Raw genomic sequence first — 27,199 nt, forward strand, 5'->3', positions numbered from 1 at the left:
ACCCTTTGTTTGTCCTCTATAGACACATTTCTGTTGAAAAAAGCCTGACTTTTCTCAAGATTAATAACCTCGTGAGTTAGACTAGAGAACAAATCAATTACAACTTTAATAGCCAACGTATAATCACAGGTGGCACGACAGAAAAGGAAGGAGTCATCAATAAAGAACAGATGGGCTACCTCTAGAGCTTGCTTAGCAACCTGGATCCCTTTGAACATGTTTACTCATGTACTTTACCAAGAGTCTGCAAAAGACCTCCATGACTAGAAGGAATATGTAAGGGCTAAGAGGGCATCTTTGCCTACGGCCGTGGTCCCAAAGAACCTTGATAAGGCAATCCATTAAGCTTGGTGGAGAAAGATGCAGTGGAGATAAGATGCTCAACTAGGCTATAACACTTTGGGTTGAAACCTAAAAAAAACATTACCCAAAGGATGATTTCCCATTCAACGTTGTCATAGGCCTTAGACATATCTAACTTTAAATCAACATAGCCACACTTAGCACAAGGTGAGTTCACACGTAATGAAAAATCTCATGTAAAATATAAATATTATCAATGACTCACTTAGATGGCACAAAAGCGCCTTGCAAGGGAGAGATAATACCCGACAAGAATGGTTTAAGCCATAAAGTAAGCAATTTTGCAATGATTTTATAAGCTACATTACATACACTTATGAGTCTGAAATCCTGTACACAAACTGCATAATTTTTCTTGGGAATGAAACATAAAAGAGTGTGAGTGATGCCAAAAGGGAGAGAGCCGATTCCAAAAAAATTCTTCACAAAAACATTGAGATCATTATAGATAGCATTCCAGAACTTTGGGGAAAAAATGGCTTGAAACCCATCTAAACCAGGGGCTTTACAAGCCCATAGGGAAAACAATACCCTTCAGAAATGTGCTTATGTCTAGAATTCTGAGACCAAAATAACTCTTCAGCAACGTAAATCTAAGACAAGCTATTTTTTCTGCATTGTAAGCACTCCAATTGGGGGTAGGGTATTCACAGATAGCTTTAGGTTCAGATTCAATTTGCATACATAGATTATTAATATTACCAAAACATTCATGATTCCATTTGCAAAGAAAATGATAAAGATTTCTAACTTCCCTTCCAGGCCATACTCAACATAAGGAATTCATGAAAAAGTTACTACCTTAAAGAACTCTAGGTAGAGAAGCCAAGCTGCTTGATAGTGGTAGAGTTTCTTTCCTATCATAAAATTAGGGTTAGTTTCTACGAGTAGAGAATTATGGTCAAACTCAATGGCTAGAAGGTAGGATAGGGATGATTTAGGAAAGAGACAGAGGGTATCATACCCCAGAAACAATTTATCCAAATGTTCACACACTAAATGAGGGGGGAGGTTTCTTATTAGATCAGGTGAAATTCTTACCAGGGCAAAGCAGTTCCAACGAGGTTGAAATCAAACAAACATTCAAGGAATGAGGTAAAGCAGCGGAAGGGCGAAAGGGGCTTCCAATTTTTTCTCAAGCATAGCAGATTTATAGAGTCTCTACGCAAAAAGAATGGAAGAGGGGAGAGAAAGGAGGGAATGCAAAGAAAACGATGCATCTTTCCCTGGGACCATACGAGGGCGGCCACAAACAAACACAAAGATCTATTCAAAATGTAAGTCATAGGATTTTACAGCAATGAAAGAAAACTGGTGAGAAATAACTGAGAATTTAATATAAGACTTTGCAAGGACCAAAGCCCCCCAGACCCTTTACTGCTTGAACTAACACACTCAAACACAGAGACCAATCCAAAAAAAGTGTGATTTATAAAAACCATAAGATTAGAGTGAAAGGCACACTTAGTTTCACATAGAAAGAGGACATCAAGATCATTGCGTTTGATTACCTTTCACATCCTACATACTGTAAATTTTCTTTTTTGAACCCCAGACATTCCATACAAGAGACTTCATGAAGGGTAAAAATGAAACATGCCAAAAAGCCTTGCCTTCAAGAATCAACGAACGGGGACAAAAAGCACAAACATAGGGACATAAGCACAAATAGAAACTCACAATTCCAGAGAAACAAGAAGCAGGAACATAAACAAAGGAGCACGCAAATAAGAGATAACGCGTTAGAAGCATAAAAACACTACATAGAAAGCCCAAACAATCTAGAATAAGCATAGACTAGGATAAAGACAGAGATGATATGAAATTTAAACCACCAGGAAGGAAGTTTAGAAAAAACTAGCTCAGATAAAGACACAAAAAAGATCAAGAAAAGTACCATTTTTCTAGAGAGCAGTGAGCTAGTGAGGAAATTTATTTGAATTGATTAAGGAAGTGGGCTCAATTTGGGGGGTCAAGATTGGTGATAGAAGTGATGAGAGCCCTAGGATTGGCCTTAGATTGAGCGTTGATGGGGTGTGTGTCGAGTGAGCGTCAGGTGGTGGTAGTGGGTAGGGTTTCCTGAGTCTCATAAGAGAGATCAACAACCGGCTGAATGAGTCAGGTTGATTCGGCCAAGGGGTTAGAGGAAACGTCAGAATCGTGGGGGCTGGAGAGGAAGCCTCGGTTTGGAAGTGTGGGACTCAATAGGTGGTGTGCGGGAGTAAGAGTCAGCAAGAGAAACCCTAGGAGGGGAGTTCGGCCTAGGTGGGTTCTCAAGAGAGGTGGTGGTCCTAAAATTGTGGGAAGTGGTTGGGTTGGTGTGGGGTTTACCTCACCGGTAGAGAAAGGAAAACACCTTTCATCAAACCCAACATGGCAAGAATAATAATTTTGCTAATACTAGGGTCAAACCAATTATATCTTCGGTGGCGGGAACTATATCCGATAAAAATATGTAATGCATACCTAAATTCCAACTTGTGTTTATCATATGATATCAAGCAAGGATAGCATGCACATCCAAAATTCCTCAAAGAATCATAATCAGGCCTTACTTTGAACAATTTCAAATAGGGAGAAACATTTTAGAACTTTGGTGGGTAATCTATTTATTAAAAACAAAGCAGTTTCAAAGGCATGCACCCAAATTTTTTTAGGACAAAGTCTCTACGAATGTCAATGACAACGCTTAACAGCCCCATTTTGTTCAAGTGTGTAAGGGTAAGAAAGTCTATGTTCAATTCCATTTTCTTAAAGGAAGGTAGAGACAATCCTATTCTTCTTCCCAGTCACTATGAAAACGTTTAATATATCTAGAAAATAGGTTCTCAACAAGCAACTTGAACCTTTTAAAAATTTCAACAACTTTAGATTTGATAGTCATAGGATAAAATTATGTATACTTGCTGAAATCATCCACATAAATAACATAGTAGTGATAGCCACCAATAGATTCAATAGGCGGAGGTCCCCACACATCTAAAAAACTAAGTCCAAGGGTCCATAAGAATTAGAATTAGAAGGGTGAAAGTGAAGTTTGTGACTTTTCCTTTCTGATAAGCATCACATAGAAAACAAAATTTTCTGATAAATCAAAACTTGAAATCAAACTTTTAATGACTTTAGAGTTAGAATGCCTTAAACACGAATGCCAATTCAAAAAAGATGTCTTTTCTCCAACCAATGCTTTGGGAGATGTCACACCCCACCGCCCGACAACCCGTGGGTGTGATCCATGCCATGAGATCCATAGTAACACTGTTAGTAATAATAAATACATAATCATGAGCAAAGAACAATTTAAACATTAATATTAGGGGTAAAGAGTTCCAAAATCCAATAAAGCACTAAATGAAATTGAAGGAATAATAAAAAGAATGTATCAGCGAAAGCCAAAAAAAAGGAAAATATCATAGTTAAGTATTGTTCTTGTTTTCTCAGGACTAACACTATCTTCCTCTAATTTCTCAATAAATGGGGTCATAATCGACTAATCCAAGTGATGAACTACCTGGACCCTCTTCCTGTCAATAGGTGCCATAAGAGCACTTCATACACCTGTAGGAAGCTTCGTGTTGTGCAGCACCAACTCCCATTGATGTATCCACAAGGTCTTCATTGGAGTTCTCCCAGTCATACAGAACTTTTCATGTTTCTTTATAGTCATCTGAAGAAAAACAGAAATAATCCAAAAAAATGAGTTCTAACGAACTCAACAAGGCAACAATCTCATATATGCTTCGATATCACAATCACATGATATGTAATGATGGAACAATGATCTGCAAAAATATGGATGCACCTAATAGCTAACTATATAAGTCTTTATTCAAGCAGACATGCTTCAAGTTATGACACCAGCCCTCCTCTGGGTAGGTCTTGTCACTCTGATCCCTCACGGACTGGCTACCTCTGTTGGGAAGCCGGGCAAGGGGGTATAGTCCTCGTCAATCAACCATGGTTGGGGTTTAGATCAACACTCTCTCACCACGGCCATTGGCATGAGTATTGGAGCATGTTGGGGATTTTAGCCCAATGCAAGGTCCTATGGTAACATACTAAATGTGGTCTAAATACCAACCCTATGGCACCAACCAACTCGGTTTAGTATCCTTTCCACCTAGAAATGAGAATCCTCAAGGAGTGATTACCTCTATTGAACTCCATTCCCTAACCCTATAGTCATCCCCATATTGTTGGGGTGGATGCTCTCATGTCTCCTCACGACACCCAAGCCGTCTCTTTGACGCCCATGATCTCAACTCTAACATATGCAAATCTATCATTGCATGACCAACAATGGACCACTGAATCTCCGCACGGACTGGCTACCGTTGTTGGATGAAACAGAGTCATGTCATTGTCATCACGGGTCATTCAGCTTCAATAACCCTACCGAAAGGTAGTAGCATGTGGGAGTACCTAACTATGCACTCTAGACCTCCTGGATATGTAGGACAACAAATATGAAAGTTCTAAGGGTATCAAGAGGATAGTGTCCCATACCACAACCCCTAATATTCCAAGCTAGGAGTACCCAGCATGGATAACCCTTAGTCATAGTCACTCACACAACACATCATCCACATAAACAAAATGATGCAATGCTTCAATCAATACTCATGATAATAAACTGATATTTAGACATGTACAACAGTAACCACACCAGGTAATAAAAGTTTGATCATGCTTAGAAAAGAAATCAAATCATCATATCATAAATTCAGTCATACATGCAATTGCAGCCTTACCTGTCTTAGCGGAAATATTACGGAAAAGCATATCAAATCTCTCAAATAACCATTCCAACAGACCTCAAAGATCACCTAGATTAGGATTAAGAAGTTTCATCAATGTCTGGGATCCAAACAGAGTGAAAACAAAATCAATAGAGCCTCTAGAAGTAGGCCGGTTTCTAAGGTAGTTGGTTGGGTCAATTCACCGCCTTAAGTGACCGCTCCATTCTTGAATAGAATTCCAAGTCTGAAATTCAGACTTTTGATTACCCATCCTTGATCTGATTTTGGGTTGATCTAAATCCGAATTTCATCCCTAGGACTCCAAAGAGGTCACCACACATCAGATCACAAAAGAAGAATGATTTGAATCCACATCATCTTCTTCGACAAGATCAGCCCTTGATTCGGATATAAAAATCCATCTCTTGGCATGATCCAATCGAGATTATCGATGGAAAAGATCTAATCACTCCAACTCACCACTACATGATTTTAGAGGGAGAAACTACTCTCTAACAATATAAAATACACGTGGAGTAAGAGAGTGCTTAACTAACCTCTAAAAGATCTGAAAGTCAAAGCAAGATCCAAGCTTTCTTTGCAAATCGAGAGTTCTTCACCACCAACCACATGTACACAACCTTTACTCAATCCACAACAGCCTCCATGAATATAATAATGCAAAATTAGGTCGTGGATGGCTATTTATAAGGTGTTAGGGGCAAAACAGGGTTTAAATCCCGCAGTCCAACCAGTCGAGCACTTGGGCCGGTTGGGTAGCCAATCAACTGCCTCAAGCAATAGCCCCATATTACTTTTCAATACTTGGGTGTTTTGCTCTCCTAGTTGATCCCTTTACGCCATGTCAACTTAAACCAACACGTGGAGGGCTCTTACCTTATTCACAAGCTTCTTCCAACTCAGCCCGTCACAATCCATCCTTAACATTGCCTTAAAGGAGACATCTCCCCATCGTACGATCTGTCACATAAAAGATATTAGGGTGAAGTTCAAACATAACGTTGTTGTCCCTTGTGAAATGTGCGATAATAAATTGTTGCAAATAGAGGGCATATAAATAATTGAATTTAGATATATCAGAGAGGAATTTGTACCAATAGAGATGTTATCAGTCTTACTAGTAGGCAAAACACAATCTGATCCAATGAGGGTTGAGCAACATGAAGGATGTCAAGAGCATTGATAATGTGGTGAGTCGCTCAAGAATCAAAGTACCAATATTTTCTAGAATAGAAGCACTAGAAATTTCAGAAATATTCATAGAAGGATGTGTTTTTTTGGTACCTTGATTTGCATGGTTGAAGTGTTGATAACAGTCATTGGCTTTATGGCCAAGACAATTATAGATCTAACAGATGATTCTTGATCTAGTGCCACCAAACTGAAAAAGTGACTAAGCTGAATGAGAGGGACAATTAGAAGGGAAGTGTCCGCGACCAAATCTACCCCTTTGAGAAAAAACGTTCTATAGGGCTGTCTTGGAGGTTGAATTCCAAGAGGTTGGCTACCAGCCAGATTTGCCATAGGCTGAGATGCATCAGCACTAGACAGTTTATCTTTCAAACGAATTTCTTGAGTTAATAACATACCTCGTAATTCACCATATAAGATGGGGGAATATCGATTGAAGATTATTCAACTCCCAAACCATTCAAAACATGGAGACACAGTTCTTCATGCGGTCTCCCGCGGTTGCAAGCTAATTAGAAATAGTCTTGATTCGAAGGAGCTAATCATGGATACTGTTGTTACCTCTTTTAACATTTTAAATCTAAAGGTGAAGTTGCATAATGTGACCGGTGAGGAAGCATAGTAGATTCACTTAAGCTACAACCATACATCTCGAGGTGTAGTGGATCCAACAATTTGAGCATGAACAAATTCAGTGAAGAAAGCAATAAGCCAACACATCAATAGTTGATCCTGGAAATTCCACTTTTGGTAGTCAGGTTTTGTCTTGAAAGTTGCAACATTGTTATTATCAATGATGGTAGAGGGTGGGAAAAGAGAAGATCCATCCACAATATCATAAAGATCATATGTTTCTAGAAGAGGCACAATCTGAGACCTCCGCAGTAGGTAATTCGTTTCATTCAACTTGATTGTGAAAAAAATGCAAAACAATTGGGTGGGAACATGAAGCTTTGAAGCCATATTAAAAGCATGGGATATAGAGAGAGGGTTTATGTGGCCCTTTTTTACTTTGCAACCTACGGCCATGAGAATGATAATTGCACTTTGTTCGTTCTTTGATTGCATTACATCTTACGTATATAGGTCAGAGACCTTATTCACCACAAGTCTAGGACTTTTATACTCTAGAGTTCTATTTCCACAAGTATAGCTAGGTACTAGGGTTTTATGTTGCCTGTGTCTCTTGTGTGTTTCAGATGAGGTACAACTCTAAGTGTATTTTAGTTGTTGGGATAATGCAAACTTCTGAAGACCTTGAGGTGTTTGAGATAATGTTAACCTCTGAAAGTCCAGCTGTTTTGAGATAATGTATGCTTCTATGTTTTGGATAAGGTAAAACATTGAATGCTATCTATTGTTGAGGAATAGGCCAAGATTGTATGTTGTCTTCCAAAAATACCCTTGATGACTGGAGATGAAGTAGTGGCTAGGCAACCCTAGGTTCGGCCAAGGTTGTTAGGGAATTGCCAAAAATATCCTTAAAACAAAGATATCAGACACCTCCATTTTGTGAACTTTTTCAATTAAATTCTATTGTTACTGTTAATATTTTTTTATTTTTTTGAAAACCCAAAACTACTCTTAAATAAGAGGTTGTTTTGGTAACCGCAAATTAACCTCAATTACAATTGTAGTTAAAACTCTAAGTTACACTCAATTAGTATTGTTATAAAAATCCCAAAATAGCTTCAACTACCTTAGTAGTTAAAAGCTAATTACCCTAAATTAATTAAAACTCCAAAATAAAGTTAATTGATGTTAATTTAGGGTTTTAACTACTAAAGTAATTGAGGGCATTTTGAGTTAACAATAATATTAAGAGCTTTTACACGGCACCTACTATTATTGGGATGAAACTAATGTCCACCCACCATTATGGGCTAAATTACATGACCACAACTTTCAAAATTACAAGTTATCCACAGATAGGATTTTCTTTTAAGTGGGTTGTAAAATGACCTAAATGCCCTTTGGACAATAAAATGACTTAATTACCCATATTTAATACCCTCTTATACCTGACCCTTAGGTGTGTCACCCATCTTCTTCCTATCCCGGGATGGAAACCACTCGCCTTTACCGGAAACCACCATACCCCCTCCTCGCCAACGAGTGCCAACCCCCATTTAATTAACCCCCCCCTCCCCCAATTTCTCTCTATCTCTCTGATGCTTCTTCTTCTTCTTCTTCTTCTTCTTCTTTCTCTGTTGCCTTTGAATACGTCTACAGTTGGAAGATCGGAAATTTGTTTCAAATGAATGTCTTAAATGAAACAAACTCATGGATCAGAAATAATGTCAAGCTGAATTTTTTTTGACATACATACTACAGGCTAACCACAAGTAGCAACAATTAAGTTCATATAAGAAAAATACAAATACAAGAATTTCTTGATTACTCAGTGCTCTTTTTCAAATTCTCCACCTTTGTGGAGTGGCATTGATTATTAAACCTTGCTCCATGAGCTAGGGTTTCTTTCTCCAGATGACGAAAAAAGGGTCTTCAGTTTTTTGCTTGGTAACAGCATGATAAGAAAAACTAACAACCAACCGGGTCGAATCACGATCGGTTCAATCACCCTGGTCGAGACCGTTTCAAGAGTTAAAAACAAAAGTATCTTAAAGCATGAAGAAACTTGATGCTTAAGGAAAGAGACGTGATCCCGTCACGTCTCCCGTCAAGTTTAGGATAAACAAATCGTGCCTCACATGAAAACCATAACTGACTCAGATTGAAGGAGGAAAACCCTACAATCGGATGACTACATATGGGACTTGTAAATAAATCCAACGGTAAAAAATAGGAGGTAAACCTTATATAAACTAAAGCACAGCACAAAGGAAAGGTAATTGAATTGTTTCCCTCCACTCTCATCTTTCAATTAAGCTCTGTAACTCACTGGAGTTCTGTAGTGATTCACTTATTGACTTAACCTTTGGAGGTGGCTTCCCAACCGCTAAGTCGGCCCACATTTGACATTGTTTTGCAGGAACCTGAGGGTTTATCAATTTTTGGACGCATCACATCATAGTGTAGGTGTAGAACAAAGAGTAGATCGAGTAATAAGCACAAGATAAAATGTTATCATGCTTACATTAAATATGACGCTATCACTTGACCTCAAATTAAAATTTCTAGGCCAAAGATACAGGACCAAAATATCATATACAATTCAAAGAACTAAAGCAATTATGATCAAATGGACCATGACCGTAACAGTCACATCAACCCTAAAAGGGGAGGAAAAAACTACATTCTTGAAGTGTAACAATTTAATTGAAGTTGCAAGGCATAGAATTAGAAACCTTATTGCATTGCAATCAAAAAAAGAAATGCAAAGGTAAACAAGAAGAATAAATATTTAACTAATCGCAAAGGGAATAATACTTCAACGGATTTGGGGAAACTTGCTGATGGTAACATTGCCATCGGGGCTTGAAAGCATTTTGTCCAAGCCTTTAGCGCCAAGTGAGGTGCGGGGAATCCGAGTGACGGCTTTGCTGGCCAAAATGTTAGCCTTTTGTGCATCTAAGCCTCTCAATCTAAGGAGATGGGGGATTGAGAGAGAGAGAGAGAGAGAGAGAGAGAGAGAGAGAGAGAGAGAGAGAGAGAGAGAGATGGGGTTAATTAAATGGGGGTGCATCGTGGCGCAAGGAGGGGGTGTGGTGGTTTCTGGTAGAGGTGAGCGGTTTCCAGCAAGGGATAGGAAGAAGATGGTGAAGGAAGCACCTAAGGGTTGGGTATGGGAGGGTATTAAATAAGGGCAATTAAGTCATTTTACTGCCCACTTAGCAAAAAATCTTAATTGAGTCTTATAATTTTGAAAGTGGGTACCATGTAATTTGGACGGTACTTTAGGATTTTAGCCACTATATAAAAAATCGATGATATATCGCTGTATTGGATGAACTTGACACCAAACCCATGGCTGACATTAATTTTGCCAAAAGTTGCCGATACATCATCAACGGTCAATTTCTTGCATATTTTTCGTCTTTTTTTTTTTTTTTTTTTTTTTTCTGTCAAACAAAATTTTCCGCAATTTTTTGTCATTTATATACAAAGTTAGGGCGAAAGGTAAAGTTGATTGACTAAAATATATAAAGTAAGGTGAGGTTGATTGAAAACTTGAAAGGCATAATTAGAAACCAATAAGATTGATTGAAATTATAATTGAAAATCAAATTGTAAAGGTAAGGTTGATTGAAATTATACTTGGAAACAAAGATGTAATTGAAATTATAAAGTATGGTTGACTAAATCTATAAATTTATAATTAGAAATGAAATCATAAGTTAATATTTGTATATCTTTCTCATATAATTACTATTTATTAAAAAAAATTTGACCGAGACCCCTACAAATGTCACTGAAATCAATTGGAAACAAAGATGTAATTGAAATTATGTAAAATTGTTATAAATGGAAATAAAAAAGTAATTGAAATTTTGTAAGGTTGATTGAAATTATAATTGAAAAAAAAATATTAAAATTATAAAGTGAAGTTGGCTAAATCTGTAAATTTATAATTAGAAATCAAATCATAAGATAATATTTATATCTCCTTCTAATTTAATTATTATTTATAGAATAAAAATAAAAAAGAAAAGAAAATTGACCGAAATCCTTGCAAATGTCGCCGAAATTTCAGCGACAATTCAGGTGTCAGTGGTGTCAATAACCACCCCTACACCCGAAATGCGACATTTCGAACCTTGGTTTAACTAATAGGATAATTGAGGATAATTTGGAGTTTAAGTTAAAAAAAGAATTTTAGTTGAGGGCAATTTGGGATTTTAAAATATTATTGAATGCTAAAAGTAGAATTTAACCAAATTTTTTTTGAGAAGGGAGGTGTTCAATATATTTGCGAGGTAATAGGGGAGATAAGTGATGTTTACCCTTAAAATTATTATGGTTTTAGGCATTGATTTAAAATTATCCCATGATAGGATGTGTACTTGCCAATTATACACAGCTGATATTATACACCTATAAAAGGTACTTATTGTATTTCATCAAAATGAATTGACCGGTACAATGAAATACTTGATACAAGACGATGTGTCTCTCAAAATCACCTTACCTATATAATACTCAATACTAATACTTCAAACATTAATTTTATTATTTTTTTCTTAAAAAAAATTATAAAACCATTCTTTGGTATTCAATATAGAAAGTTTTTTTTATTTTTTATTTTATAATCTCTTATTTTTATTGTTATTGGACTGCCTTTCATTTTTCTATAAAAAAATAAAAAAACTGTTTTTCATTTTTGATTGAAAATGGTTGTTAGTATTAGATTTTTTGACTAGGCAAAGAAAAGAATCATAATTGACACCAAAAATAGTTTTGCCCAACAATAAAAAGTGAAAGATAATTAGAAGAGGAAAATCAGGAACATCTTAAGGGCCGTGACATAATAGGATCAACATCCAAGTTTTTCATTATATATACTTTTAAATAAATAACATCAATTTCAATTTCTTTTATGTACTAAAAGAGAAATAATTGTATGTTGTCATCCAGTTCCCCTTTCTTGCTGATATTAATTTTTATCATGTTGAATATATATTCGGTTAAGGTCACTCAAAATTTGACATATGGGATATTGTTTTATTTGCTTTGCTTGCTTGCATTCTATTTGCTCATTATAAACTTTGTTTTCCTTTTTTTCCTTTTTTTCGCTGAAAGAGAAAAAACTACAAGAGAACTTCATTACAGATTTATACATCTCCCTTTGTCTTGGGTTACAATTGATGTCAATCTCCTCCAAGATAGGTAAATGGGTAACAAACTTAAGGTAAATACAGAAAGGAACTAAAGGTAGATGTTGTCACCAAAAGAGACTCAGAATATATCAGCCATGACCTAGTAGGAGATGTGATTGACTGATCCAAAAGCTGGTAGTCTGAAACAACAGAATGAACAGCTAGATGGAGAACTTTAGCCTATTGCAGCCCTTTATAAAGTGCTATAACTGGAATATTATGGACAATTTTTATGAAGAATTCATGCAAAATTGAAAGCATACAAATGAGACCCAAATATTAATCCACTTAATGTTTCTTCCCTGTTAAGAATTCTTCATCCGTTTCATTATATGTATCATTCATCACCTAAATTATTTTATTATTATTAAGTTTTGTTTCAACTATGCAGGTATGAAGGGAAGTTAATACAAGAAGTTGTTAAAACAGTTCGGATTGAATTGCAAAGGAGAAGTTCCATTATTCCTAACAACCTAGTTGGAATTCAATCTCATATTGAAAAGATGCTAAAGCTTTTAGACATAGAATCTAATTGCGAAAGAATTATAGTGGTCCATGGTCTTGGTGGTATTGGAAAAACAACAATTGCTAGAGCTGTTTACAGTAAAGTCTTCAATCATTTTGAAGATCATAGATTCATTGAAGATGTTCGTGACAAGGATCAAAAACATGGGATTGAATATTTGCAAAACCAACTCATCCCTAAACATGAAATTACTAGCAAGTCACAGGGATTTGAATTGATCAAGCGAAACTTCTGTAACAAAAAAGTCCTTATTGTGCTTGACGATGTTAGTGATAGTGATCAAGTAAAGTTTTTGGTTGGAGATGGTAAATCATTTAGTATTGGAAGTAGGGTCATTATCACAAGTAGAAATATGGATATCATAGTTGCCCCAAATCGAAGGACTTATGAACCCGATATAATGGATTCAAATGATTCACTTGTCCTTTTCAGCCACCATGCATTTAGAGCTGACCAACCTCCAACTGATTATTTGGATTTGTCAACAAAGATTGTGAAAACTACTGGAGGACTTCCATTGGCTCTTCAACTTGTAGGCTCATCTTTATATTTACAGAAAAAATCAAAGTGGGAAAACGTGTTAAAGAAATTGCAAAAATTTCCCAATACTGATGTCATGAAAAGCTTGAAAGTAAGTTATGGAGAGTTAGATATTGAGGAGAAACAGATTTTTCTTGATATTGCTTGTCTTTTAATTGGAGAGGATAAAGCCATTGCATGCTATTTTTGGGAAAAGGATGGTTTTTCTGCTCAAGAGGGGCTTGATACACTTTGTGCAAGGTCAATGCTAATAATCAATGAACATAATGAGCTAAAGATGCATGATCAGCTTCGAGATTTTGGAAGGCGTATTGTTTATGAAGAAAACGAAAACGAAGCGGGAAAGCGTTCTCGGATATGGTCTGGAGAGGAAGCCATTGAAGTACTCAATAAACAGATGGTGGGTATTGAATACTTTTTATTATTGTTTGTGAGGAGGTTTGTGAAATACTTTTAGTCTTTCAGGTTAACTTTGTAAAATATACTTAATTGAGGTTGTCATTTTGTAGGGAACAAGTACTGTTAAAGGACTCCATGTTAAACACTATGGATGTCTTCTGATGGGCGAAGGATTTGCTGCAATGACGGAACTAAAGTTACTGCATCTTCATAATGTAGGTTTATTTGGGAACATCACTAATTTTCTTTCAAAGCTAAGATGGCTTAGATGGAAGGCATTCCCTTTTGAAAGTTATCCACTCCCCAATTTCTCTCCAGAACAATTGGTCATTCTTGATCTATCCAGTAGTTGGATTACAGACAAATGGATTGGCTGGAAGCACATTAAGGTTTGGAAGAACATAGCTTTCTACTTCGTTTAATTCGTTAATAGCAAAATCTTGCAGGAAGGGAAGGGAAAAAAATAATAAAAATTCTCTATTTTGTCCTTCTCGAGCTAATTATACTAATTAATACATAAATTCAATTTTGTAGGTGGCTGTCAATCTGAAAGTAATAGATCTCTCGGCTTGTGCTAAATTAACTAGAACTCCTGATGTTTCAGCAAACTTACTGCTGGAGGTATTGATTCTTACTTATTGTTACCAATTGGAGGAGATTGACAAATCCATTTGTTGTCTCAAGAACTTAATCATGTTAGATATGGATCTCTGTTGGGATCTAAAGGATCTGCCGAGTGAAATTTCCCAGTTGACGTCACTCAAAAGGCTCAATTTAAGCGGCTGCGGTCTGGTGAAGCTCCGCAATGAACTTTGTCGGTTGACTTCTCTGGGAAGTCTTGATTTACAAAATTGCAGCTTGGTGCAGCTCCCCAATGAACTTTATCGGTTGTCTTCTCTCCAAAGTCTCAAATTACATGGATGCCACACACTACAAAAGCTGCCGGAGAAATTGGGTTGCATGACCTCCTTGCTGATGCTTAATATAAGTAATTGCGAGCAACTTAAATCGCTTCCAAACCTTCCTTCAAGTCTGAAACACTTAGATGCTTCTGATTGTAAATCATTAACGTCACTCCCAACGCTTTCAAGCCTAAAACATCTCGAAATGTTGAGGCTTGAAAGCTGCAGTAAACTTGGATGGGTTCCAAATCTTCCCCAAGGTCTGTTATGCCTTCATATGCCCAATTGTGCTTCGGTTCGAGGCATCTCAGGTCCTCTTCCATCAAGTTTGACTAGCCTTGATATGAGTTGCTGTGATTCGATTCGAGGCATCTCAGTTCCACTTCCATCGAGTTTGACTAGCCTTGTTATGCACGGTTGCCATTCACTTCGAGATATCTTAGGTCCACTTCCCTCAAGTTTGACTAGACTTCGGGCCAACAGTTGCACGTCATTGGTAACACTATCAAGTACACCAGAAGGCTTGAGGAATTTAGAGGAATTAGATCTTCAAGACTGCAGCAGCCTAGAAGAAATTGAAGGTGTCGACGAGAAGCTGGATTCCCTGGTGGACTTCGGGATTAGGGGCTGTGCAATATTGAAGAAGATACCAAAACTTAGGGGCTCGAAATATCTGAGGACTTTAAAGCTGCTTAGGAATCACTACATATCTGATTTTGAAGGCGAGGGGATGGACTCTCTGGATATGTTGGAATTACGGGACTGCAATTCATTGAGAAAAATACCATATCTGCGAGATTCAAAAACGTTGAGGAAAATAAAGATCGTTGACTGTCCTCTACTGTCCGAGATTGAGCTCCTTGAGTACTATGAATGCTTACAAGAGTTGATAATTGAGGCCACATCATTAGAGAGATTACCTGCTGATCTTTCAAGGATGAAAAAGTTGCGGATATTGAAGATTTTTGACTCTGGTAATTTAACCCACATTCCAGGCCTCAGCAGATTGGAGTCCCTGCGTGTATTGGTGATAGCAGGATGCCCTCTCATTCCAAGACTATCTGATCTGTCCAACAAGTTGAGTAATCTAAAGATCCAAGGCTGCAAGAATCTAACTGAGATTCATGGTCTTGACGGGTTGGAATTCATGGAGGAATTGCATATCAGTGACTGAATCTCTGAAAAGATTACCTGATCTGTCCAATTTAAAAAACTTAAAGCATCTATCGATTGTTGACTTAAAGAATCTAGCCGAGATTCATGGCGTGCATGAACTGGAATTCTTACAGACTCTGGATATTAGTGGGTGCGTGTCCTTGGAAAGATTACCAGATCTCTCAAATTTTCAAAATTTGGAGATGCTATATATCAGATCCTGCGAGAAGCTGACTGAGATTCAAGCTGGTAATGGATTGTTGGAGTCTTTAAAGATCTTGGATATTACAGGGTGTACATCCTTGGTAAGATTACCAAGATCGACACAGTCAAAGAAATTGATCAAGCTAAATGGTTTGTATCTAGAAGATTATGGATCACTAGAGGATTTGTTGGCTGCTGCATCCGCCATGGAATTGTTTTAGACTTGTTGCACCTGTTGACGAAGTATTTGTATAAGGTAATTCTCTCTCAGCTGTTTTTGTTTATTTGCCTTTATGTTTGATTAAGCGTTGAGGCTTTTTAATTCTCATCTTCGATTTCAGTAGCTTCAACATCCTTTGCTTTTGCCTTCTTTTTGTGCGTGGGCATGAATGTATGTAAAGGCCCCTCTATCTCAGTAAAATCTGGCCTTCTGGCCCCTTGTTATCTTAAAAGAAGTCGTTAAAATGTCTTACGGAAAGCAGATCCTTGAAAAGTTTTCGTTTGGAAAAGGACAGGAAAGAGAGACTAGTCAGCGCAAAGCAGCTAGTTGAGCTCTATCTTGATGGCTGTTTTTGTGCCAACTACCCTTCTCCAAGATGTTGCTTGCATTTCAAAAAAAGGAATGCTTAGGTCAGCTCTCTGTTTCTCAGATTTACTGCATTCAACTGCCAATCTGAACCTACTCTAAATGGTTTATCTTATATTCACAAACAGATTTTTGAATAAAATCCCCCGTTTATATATTCATACTCTAGTGTAAAGGTTCCTATTTGTCAAAGTGAGTAAGGAGATCAAACCTAAGACAAAACAGAACCATTACAAACTTATTTCATTACTTTACTTCCTTTTTTATTTTTTAATTTTTTTGGGGTCATCATCAAATCAGTCACAAGGACTTGAGGCCCATAAGATAGGATGGAGAAGGGGAGGGACACAGGTAAGGGAAGGTGTGGAGGGACGGAGATTTGGACCAAAAACTTCTTGGTCTTACTACTGCCTCTACATAGGAAGCTGCCACCACTATGCCAAAAGCACTTCCAATACAAAAAACCTACTACATATCCAAACTAGGACCAAATCAAATTTTAGGGTAGGAAATTTGTCATGTTGCATGGCTCTAGATCCATTAAGTCTTGCATCCCTTGTTTTAGCTTCTGTTTTCATATTTGGTATTGATCACTTCGCCTTTATCTACATCTATACGGTTACTTGTACATTGGTTTTGTTTGGTACTACATACACTGTGACATGGTTCACATGCATTCATGTTTATCACCTATATTGGAAATGGATTGCAATACCCATGTCCATACTGAGAAGTTGTTTTGTGGGAAAAAATGCTTCAGATGATTTGGATTATTAGATATGTCAAATTTTGAGAACGAAATTCCTATAAGGTTAGGGGAATGGTTTTGTCAAATTAAGAGAGAACCAGTATATCTCCAAATTCACATGGATTAATTATCTGAAACATTTTGAATAAGAATTAGAGAAGAGTAGCTCCACCAAATTTGGATCCTTCTAATCTCGTTTGATAGGATAAAAAGTTATCAAAAAACAAATTAATGACCTGAAATTGTATTCCAAACGCTGTATTTGTAAAAATCATGTCTGAAGTTATGTAATGCATTTTAATCTGAACTTCTTATGTTGAGTCTTTAAGCATTCTGTGATAAATCAAGCAAAAAAAATATGAAAAATCGTCAAAGTATAGTTCCTGGAGTTGTCTTTCTACTCGGTGCAAGATTTGAATGAATCAAGACAGTGTAGTTTAGGGAATCTGAAACCTAACTTTTGAGGGATTTTGTATTTTAAACTCTAGCATAACTGATACTAGATTTATATTTATTTGAATCCAGGACATATTCATCAATACATATTTTATGATTTTGGTTTGCAGAATAGGGTAGAATCTATGAACCGGAATTGTGAAATAGATTTCTACTACAAGTTTGTTAAGGTTTGATACATTTAATATGTCCAAGGTTTTAATTGTGGGGTGATATTGGACACTTGAAACCTAACGTACATAGACTGTCGCCACAAGTGAGGGGTTGTGTGCTAGAATTAGGTTTATGCTCTTTCAAGAAGTCTTATATTTGTTACTATGATTACAGTGATGAAAACTTTGATTAAATTCTGCTCTCGTATGCATGCATTGAAACACATGTAGGTTTAAATTTACAAGGATGGTTGTATTTAAACAAGTTATATCCCCTCTATCAAATTCCAGTGTGATCAACTTTATATTTTGATCAAGGAGCTGGTTATGGATGTGAAGGTAAGACTTGACATGTGAATTAAAATTTGTTGGATATGTTCATGTAAGGGGATGGGGGAAGTAGACTACAAACTCACATCCACACACTTTGTTGCATTTGATCATGATGGATGCATAACCCATATAGAAGCATGGCTAAGAGAGACCCGTAACACGTGCTAGTCCCAAACCCTAGTTAATTTACTTTTCTGTTGTTATGAACATGAGTAGAGTGAATTGCTTGAACCTATCGTTTGATGTGAGTGAGAGTATAGACCAAATCTATTGAACCTACTGGTTGATGTGTGCAACATTGTAGACTGAATTCCTAAGTCACCCGTTGATTTACATTAATTGAAGCATTGAACGGACTGTTAAATTGTATTGGGTCGGGTCATAACCCGTACCCAGGTAGTGGGGGTAAGGCGGTGGAAATAAGCCTATAAATTGTGGATCATTGTAAAACCCTAGAATTAATAAAAACTAAAGTAGCTTCCTTTCTCCCGTGGACGTAGGCCTCTGGCCGAACCACGTTATCTCCTCTTTTCTTCCTAAATCTCACATCTTTTTCCTTGATTATACAATTAACATGGTATCAGTTAAGGTTGTAACAACCCCCATATTTCTAACCCGAGATCCGTATTACAGGTCCGAGAACCCGAAGGTCTAGTCAGATAAGTTTGTGGGATGTACGGATAGAAGTCCATGATCCATACCCTGAACCCTTGGATCTGGATCTTTTGTCTGAAGAGCCTGCCTTGCTTGTTGGTTTGACTTCTGAAAGTCATGTGTTGTTCGGAGACGTCCGGAATGAAGGTAAGATCTCCCCCATCTCTTCTTTAGGGCTAGGCAGTACTTGGGTATCAACCCCCTAGCAAAAGCACCCTTGTATGGCAAAATACATGGGGGCGGTTGCTAGTGGCGGTCGATCAGACCAAGCGACCGCCTGGAGCGATCGCCTGGAGCGACCGCCCGGTCTGTTTTAGGGAATTCTGCCCTATTTTGCCCCCTGACTTCTATAAAAGGCAACCCTCATCCAAGTTACGAATATTTTATTCGGGATTGCTAATTTTGGAGGCTAGACGGCTGCGGGGAAGTTCCGAAAGTGGATCTCGAGTGCTGGCAGTGACCTGGAGATCAGGCCTTCCCTTTTTCGGATATTCTGAAGTGAGGTAAGGGTTTCACCCTTCGTCTTTTGTATCCTGTGTCTTTCAATTTAGTGTTAACCTATCCCCTTGTCATTGTGGTTACCCTCTTTAATCAATTGGTAACTCTCTTTCCAATCTACTTGAGATGGATCATCCGAAAATGAAACCCTGTTTTCGTGAAAAGGATAATCCAATCAAGGGGAGAGTTCTGGGTAATCTATTGATGGTAATGGTTAGTTTTCCCTCACCCTTTGGCTTTAGGAGTAGTAGATTTGAGACTTAGGCCATGATTACTCGAATTTTGGATTGAAAACGAGTGATCAGAAGCCTGAGTTTCGAGTTGAAACTCTCTGTTTTTGGGGCGGTCACTAGTGGCGGTCGCTCAACCTAAGCGACCGGCCCAAGCGACCGGCTGGTAAACAGTGACCAAATGACATTTGGTTCTGATTCAAATTGATTCAATTGACTTATATATTATTGTAACCCTGTGTATAGGTATCCATTGTTTGAAAGAAAAGTCTTATAATAGTTAACGAATTCCATTTTACAGACAATTCACTTATATGCAAGTAAGGACTTTCAAACCTATCTTTATGAAAATGCTTAAACATGCTAGTCCAGTATCTGTTAGATATAGCCTTTCATTATATAAATTGTTGTAGTTATGTTTTACTTATTAATCATATTATACTACTGCTGTTTGTTAAAGAAATGGAAAAAGGATCACAGTATTTGAGCTGGAACTTCTAGGCGCGTTATAACGTCGCTTTCCTTAAGACGTAATTCGCCCTCACATCAAGGTGCTATGAGGTACTGTGAACCGTCTCCCAGGATACAAAGAAGCCCAACTTCGAGTTGAATCTCTTGTGTTTTGCTAAGCACTCGCAAAACTCAAGAACAGAGAAGACTTCGGGATTTTCTCTCTTGTCCTGCTGTTGTGAAGCTAGACGTATTTATAGGCATTGAGGTGCCTCTACTGAACAGTTCATGACTCTGTTCGTATGGGTGCACCTCTCTGTAGGGATACGAATGCTGACGTTCAGATATGAGCCGTCGGATCGTTCGGCCGCACGATCTAACGGTCCATATTGAACCATCAAAACGATATTTATGGATCTACTTCCATCGTCATAGATCTACCGTTGATCATAACACACGGTTTAGATCTGATCTCGCTCGAAGCGTGCAAAGTGCTAAGTGCGTGCGCCACAAACTCCCACAGCCCACGCCGCGCGCGCTCGGACGGTATACCGTCCTCACTCATACACTGCACACACACTGGCGTGTCTCATTATTATAAGTTAGAGTTAATAGGTGGTACCTATTAATTAACCTGGATTCCGACACCTCGGTTTCCAATGTGGGACTATATAATAATACACTTTCCTAAAATAAATAAAAGGAAAGTTTTCCGCACTTACAAATCCAATAAAATGAAACATATTTTATTATATTAAAAATAATACAACACTGTTTGTCTTGGTTTCATATCTACTTTGTTGATTTTGAGTATTATGTGTTGATGATGATGAGTTTATGGTTCTGATAGATGAGGTATTTCCTTTTGGGATATCTTAGCTTGGGATATCAGAAGGCTGTGGAATGGGACACATGCCTGCTGATGTCTCCAGAACTGTCATGACTAATTGATGACATTATTAGGATGAGTCTAGATTGCATGGTTAGGTACCCCACATGCTACTACCCTTTCGGTAGGGGAATTGAAACCGAGTGACCCGTGATGACAGTGATGTGATAGTTTTGGTCCACTGTTGGTCATGTAAATGGTAGGGTTGCATATGTTAGGGTTGGGCTCATGGATGTCCAAGGATCGGACCGGGTGTCGTGAGGAATCATGAGAGCATCCGCCCCAATAATATGTGGATGACCATAGGGTTAAGGAGTGGAGTCCAACAGCGGTAGCCAGTCCGTGAGGATTCTTATTCCTAGGTTGCGAAGGATACTGAACCGAGTTGGTTGGTGCCATAGGGGATGTATCTGGACTTCATGTAGACATGTAACCAGTATGACCTTGCATTGGATTAGAAACCCCGACTGCGCCAGTACTCATTACCAATGGTCGTGGTAAGAGAGTGTTGACTTAACCCCCAGCCATGGAAATGAGAGCCAAGTGTGGACTTTCCCTTTTTCCCTGGATCCCTACAGAGTTAACCAGTCCTTGCTGGATCAGAGTGATTAGACCCACCCAGAGGAGGGCTGGTGTATATCTTAAGGCATGTCAGCTGTTAGAGACTTGCATAGTTAGAAATCATAGTATCATTCATACTTTGCATTCATTCATATTGTTTATGTATCTTGGCATTGTTGGATAATTGATGGGTATTATGATTGTTTCTTACTGAGTTCTCCAGAACTCATTCCTTTATTCTTTGTATGTTTATTAGCCTGTACAGAAGAAGGAGTTATATCTGAAGATGGGCTGGTTTCCTATGAAGGAACCATCCCGTATGAAGAGGATGTGGCACCGTCAGTGGGAAATGGAGATAGCCTGTGCGGGAGCTCCTGCGGGTGCATGGAGTGCGCTTATCGCACCTATTGATGGTCAGAGGCGAAAGGTGGTTAGGCAGTTCGCCCAGAGATTAGAGAAGAATTGGAGGACTCCTCACCTTATTAAACTTGAGTCTAAGTTTATGGACTTAGAAAAGGAAACTGGAAAGAAACTGATATAAACTCTTTTGAATTATTTCCGCTGCACTCATATTTGTTTTATTCTTTATTCTTTCATTTGATATTGGAGTATTTGGGACTCCTGTAATACTTTTATTTCAGATATTGATATGTCTTTGCTCTTGATTATCTTTATTTGTCTTAAATATTGTTGATAGACTAGAACCTTGGATCTTGTGACGGATAGCACCCACGGGTTGTCGGGCGGGTAAACGAGACCAGCGGATGGGGTGTGACAAAGGTTCTCGATCCGTCTCTTCCATAGGTGCCGCCAATTTTTTTCTCCCACCGTTGGATTCTTCATTCCGCTGCAAATTTATTTTTTTCTGGTTTCGTTGGAGGCGTCGTTCTTGGCGAAGACATCGTTGGTGATCAAACAGTATTTATTCGATTGGCAGCCACTCTTCTTGTTGATATATTGCACATCATATAAAGACAAAACAACAGGTTTTATTTATTCGATTGGCAGCCATCCTTTACTGCTGATCTATTGCACATCATATACAGCCAAAACGGGAGGTTGCTGATCTATTGCAAAAGCCTATACGGCAAAAAAAAAAAAAAAAAAAAAAAAAAAAAAAAGAAGAAGAAGAGAAAGAAAAAGAGAGGATTATATTTAGTTTGATTTGCAACCATCTTAGTGCACGATGGCTGCCTCTTTGGATGCTTCGACGTCTGCCATTGACTCAAGTGGTTATCATTCACCTTATTATCTTCATCCTTCTGACAATCCGGGTATCACTTTGGTTACTCAAGTCCTCACTGGCGATAATTATCATACTTGGCGACGGGCAATGCGGATGGCTCTTTCTGCCAAGAATAAAGTTGGTTTCATTACTGGCACATTATCTAAACCTTCATCCCCACCTTCCGCGGTCGATGCTTGGATTAGGTGCAATGACATGGTCTTATCTTGATTACTTAATGTTATTTCTCCAGAGATCTTATCTTCAGTGGCTTTTATTGATACGGTCTATGATCTTTGGAATGATTTGGCGGAACGTTTTACTGAAGGGAATGCCACCCGCATATATCACTTGAAATGGACTATTAGTAACCACATTCAAGGTCAGTCTTCTGTTTCAGTTTACTTTAATAAGTTGAAAGCTCTTTGGGATGAGTTGGCTTCACTTTCTATTATTTCACAATGCTCTTGTGGGGCCTTAAGAGAATTGACAACATTACAGCACGCAGAGAAGGTCTTTCAATTCTTAATGGGACTTAATGATAGCTACTCTATTATTAGTAGTCAAATTTTGACCATAGAACCTCTTCCAAATATCAACAAAGTGTTTTCTATGGTTCTTCAAGAAGAGCGACAACACGAATTGCGGATTACTCATTCTGTACCTACTCATCCTGATGCCGCTGCACTTGCCGCTACTCGCAATAATTCTAGCCGTGCGAGTCGTTTTTCTGGCACTCATCGAACAAGACCTAAATGTGATCATTGTGGACGTGAAGGGCACTTGAAGGCTCGCTGTTATAAACTTCATGGTTTTCCTCCTAAAGTGCTAGATTCAGGTTCTTCTTCATCCAGTGTTGCAACTTCTACAGTAGCTCCTAGCTTTAGCCCATCTCTCACTGCCGAACAGTATCAGCAGTTTATGCAATTTGTCAATACTGGAAGCCCTCAACCTTCTGCGAATCTATCTGTTGAGTCTATCTGTTGTTCCTCTATTTCTTCATCTCATTGGATCATTGATACAGGTGCCACCAACCATATAACTCACTCTTTGCATCTTTTAAATAATGTTTTACCTTATGCTTATTCTAAACCTATTCGTCTACCCAATGGTACATCTGTCCCAGTGACTCACAAAGGGACTGCTCACTTATCTTCTTCTATTCACCTTCATGATGTGCTTTATGTTCCTGATTTTCATTATAATTTATTGTCTATCAGCCAACTCACTAAATCTCTACATTGTGTTGTTATTTTCTTTCCTGATTTTTGTGTTTTTCAGGACCTCACCACGAAACGGGTGATTGGGATTGGTGAAAAGCATCCTGGTCTCTACTTTTATCGTGTTCATGGTCATTTTGCTTCATTTGTTTCACAAACTTCACAAAATTTTGACATGTGGCATTGGCGATTAGGGCATCCTTCTCATTTTCCTCACAATTTTTTATCTCAAATTGTTTCTGATGTTACCATTTCACCTCGACATTGTGATATTTGTCCTCTTGCTAAACAATCACGTTTACCTTTTCCAATGCATGTTGAATGGAGTAATTGTCCTTTTTCTCTTTTACATTGTGACATATGGGGTGATTTTTCTATTGCTTCATTTTCTGGTGCTCATTAATTTCTTACTATTGTTGATGATTATTCTCAATGTACTTGGGTTTTTCTTATGCGTCACAAGTCTGAAACTCAATGTCTTCTTAAAAATTTCATTGCCATGGTAAAAACCCAATTTAATTGCCTTGTCAAGAAATTTCGTAGTGATAATGGTCTTGAGTTTCTCTCTCTCTCTCTTCTTACTTTAATGAGTTGGGCATAATTCATGAACGTAGTTGTGTTGCTACTCCTCAACAAAATGGAGTTGCTGAACGTAAACATCGACATATCCTTGAGGTTGCTCGTGCTTTACGTTTTCAAGCACATCTACCTTTAACTTTTTGGGGGGAATGTGTTCAGACTGCAGTTTATCTCATTAATCATCTCCCTACCCCCTTATTAAAGGTGAAAACCCCAAATGAGCTTGTGACTGGTGTTTCACCTAAGTATTCTCATCTTCGTGTTTTTGGTTGTTTATGTTATGCTAAGAATTTAACTCCTCATCAATCTAAGTTTTCTCCACGTGCTATTCCAGGCATTTTTGTTGGGTATCCATATGGGCAAAAGGCATATCGTATTTATAACCCTGTCACTCGTAAGATATTCACTAGTAGGGATGTCATATTTCATGAGACGATATTTCCATACCAGTATGCAACCTTCCCTCAATCCGTTCCTTCTCCCCACACCTCTTCTCCACCTGTCCTTCCTTGTCCTGCAATTGATGATTCAATATCCCGTCCTCCTCCTACCCCACCCCCCTCTTTACTAGAATCACACTCTAATGATCCTAGCGTCCCTCTTCGTCGTAGTACTCGTCCTACTCGCCTTCCTCCTCACCTCCACTACTATTAGTGCAATGTTGCTTCTCTTCCTTCTTGCCCTTATCCTCTCAATAATTACCTCTAGTATTTGGCTTTTTCCCCTACTCACCGTGCTTTCCTTTCTAGTATTTCTAATGATTCTGAACCTCTTCCCTTTGTTGAGGCTTCCCACAATCCCAAATGGTGTGCTGCAATGGCTGATGAGATTAAGGCTCTTGAGCTAAACCATACTTGGAGCTTGCAACCTCTTCCCCCTGGCAAGGTCGCTATCCAGTGTAAATGGGTATACAAAATCAAATATCAAGCTGATGGTTCTACTGAATGCTACAAAGCTCGCTTGATTGCCAAAGGCTTTACTCAAATTGAAGGTGTTGACTACCAAGAAACATTTTCCCCTGTTGCGAAATTAGTCATTGTGCGATGCCTTCTTGCTATTGCTTCAATTAAAGGTTGGCCTCTTTTTCAAATGAATGTTAACAATGCTTTTCTTCAGGGTGATCTAGATGAGGAAGTTTACATGTCTTTGCCACCTGGTTTTTTCCTGAAAGGGGAGAACAATCTGGTTTGTCGTCTTCACAAGTCCATATATGGTTTAAAACAAGCTTCTCGCAATTGGTTCTCCAAGTTCACTTCTGCTCTACAACTTGCTGGATTCAAACAATCATTAGCTGATTATTCTTTGTTTGTATCTTCCAGTGGGTCTAGCATCACTATTGTTTTGGTTTATGTGGATGATATAATTATTACTGGCAACGATCAAGTTGCCATCAATGCTTTGAAATTGTTTCTTCATAGTCGCTTTCATATCAAAGACTTGGGCACTCTCAAATTCTTTCTTGGCATTGAGGTTGCTCGATCAACTAAAGGTATCTTCCTTTCTCAAAGGAAATATACCTTGGAGATGCTTAATGATGCAGGTTTACTTGGATCCAAACCCATCAATTGTCCTATGGAGCTAAACTTAAAATTGAACAGTGAAGATGGCGAACTTCTTTCTACTCCAACAGAATATAGAAGACTTATTGGAAGATTGATTTATCTCACAGTCACTAGACCTGATATTGTTTATGTTGTGCAAGTTCTCAGTCAATTTATGGAGAAACCTAGAAAACCTCACTTGGATGCTGCATTTCGGATTTACGCTATTTAAAATCTTGTCCAGGGAAAGGCATTTTGTTATCTTCTGCTAGCGACTTACACATCAATGCCTATTGTGACTCAGATTGAGCAAGTTGTGCCACTTCTCGTTGTTCTACTACTGGCTATTGTGTTTTCATTGGATCAAGTCCTATCTCTTGGAAGAGTAAAAAGCAGTCAACTGTTTCCAGATCTTCTGCTGAAGCAGAATACAGATCCATGGCCACGACAACCTGTGAATTGACTTGGCTGCGCTATTTACTTAAGGATTTAGGAGTTTTGCATCCAGAACCTATGGATCTATTTTGTGACAATAAAGCGGCTATACACATTGCTGCAAATCCAGTCTTCCATGAGCGAACAAAGAATATTGAGATCGATTGTCATGTGATTCGTGAAAAACTTCAGGCTCGGCAAATTCAAACAATTTATGTTTCTTCTAAGCATCAAGTGGCAGATATTTTTACTAAAGCTTTGAGTCAAGAACAATATCATTTTCTTCTTAGCAAGTTGGGCGTTCATGATGTCCATGCTCCAACTTGAGGGGGAGTGTTAAATTGTATTGGGTCGGGTCATAACCCGTACCCAGGTAGTGGGGGTAAGGCGGTGGAAATAAGCATATAAATTGTGGATCATTGTAAAACCCTAGAATTAATAAAAACTAAAGTAGCTTCCTTTCTCCTGTGGACATAGGCCTCTGGCCGAACCACGTTATCTCCTCTTGTTATTCTTAAATCTCACATCTTTTTCCTTGATTATACAATTAACACGGACTGACCCCAATAGTGGAGACTGGATCCCATTACCCCTTGACTGATGTGACATGAGATGATGAATGAAGAAAGACCCCCAAGGGGCTGATTCCCATAAAAGCATGTTTGCCATAGTTAGACATTATTGTGCACAGTGGCGGACCTATGAAGGGGCCGAGGGGGGCTATGCCCCCCCCCCCGGATTTTTTAAAATTTTATGCATATCCCCTTAATTCCTTTAATTTTTCCAGTTTTTTCTCTTCCCACATGTAAAATGTCACTATTTGGC

General features: G+C 38.2%; 2 protein-coding genes across 2 annotated transcripts in view; both read left to right on the forward strand.

Annotated features, from left to right (window-relative positions):
* Positions 1 to 16,038, forward strand: part of LOC148998763 (disease resistance protein L6-like) — a 32,122-nt gene extending 16,084 nt beyond the window's left edge. Inside the window, exons 3-8 of the mRNA XM_089141730.1 lie at positions 12,483 to 13,557; positions 13,667 to 13,945; positions 14,091 to 14,475; positions 14,548 to 14,826; positions 14,893 to 15,613; positions 15,750 to 16,038. Coding sequence (XP_088997856.1) covers positions 12,483 to 13,557; positions 13,667 to 13,945; positions 14,091 to 14,475; positions 14,548 to 14,826; positions 14,893 to 15,613; positions 15,750 to 16,038 — 3,028 coding nt within the window. The remainder of the gene's footprint in view (positions 1 to 12,482; positions 13,558 to 13,666; positions 13,946 to 14,090; positions 14,476 to 14,547; positions 14,827 to 14,892; positions 15,614 to 15,749) is intronic.
* A 6,522-nt stretch (positions 16,039 to 22,560) lies between these two features.
* On the forward strand, positions 22,561 to 25,052 carry LOC148998764 (uncharacterized). The gene is made up of 4 exons (XM_089141731.1): positions 22,561 to 22,741; positions 22,853 to 23,775; positions 23,881 to 23,999; positions 24,434 to 25,052. Exons 1-4 carry the CDS (start codon positions 22,561 to 22,563, stop codon positions 25,050 to 25,052), a joined length of 1,842 nt encoding a protein of 613 aa, XP_088997857.1.
* Positions 25,053 to 27,199: the final 2,147 nt, after the last annotated feature.

The sequence above is a fragment of the Hakea prostrata genome, unplaced genomic scaffold (assembly GCF_041222555.1).
Source record: "Hakea prostrata isolate BN-2017 unplaced genomic scaffold, UWA_Hpros_2 contig_151, whole genome shotgun sequence".
Classification (NCBI taxonomy): domain Eukaryota; kingdom Viridiplantae; phylum Streptophyta; class Magnoliopsida; order Proteales; family Proteaceae; genus Hakea; species Hakea prostrata.

Excerpts from the sequence above, each read along its gene's own strand:
- LOC148998764 (XM_089141731.1), top strand. The coding sequence starts at position 22,561 with ATGGCTGCCTCTTTGGATGCTTCGACGTCTGCCATTGACTCAAGTGGT. Across the intron at positions 23,776-23,880 it reads CTTCTATTCACCTTCATGAT|GACCTCACCACGAAACGGGT; the intron begins GTGCTTTATGTT and ends TGTGTTTTTCAG. Across the intron at positions 24,000-24,433 it reads TCACAAAATTTTGACATGTG|TTGTGTTGCTACTCCTCAAC; the intron begins GCATTGGCGATT and ends TCATGAACGTAG.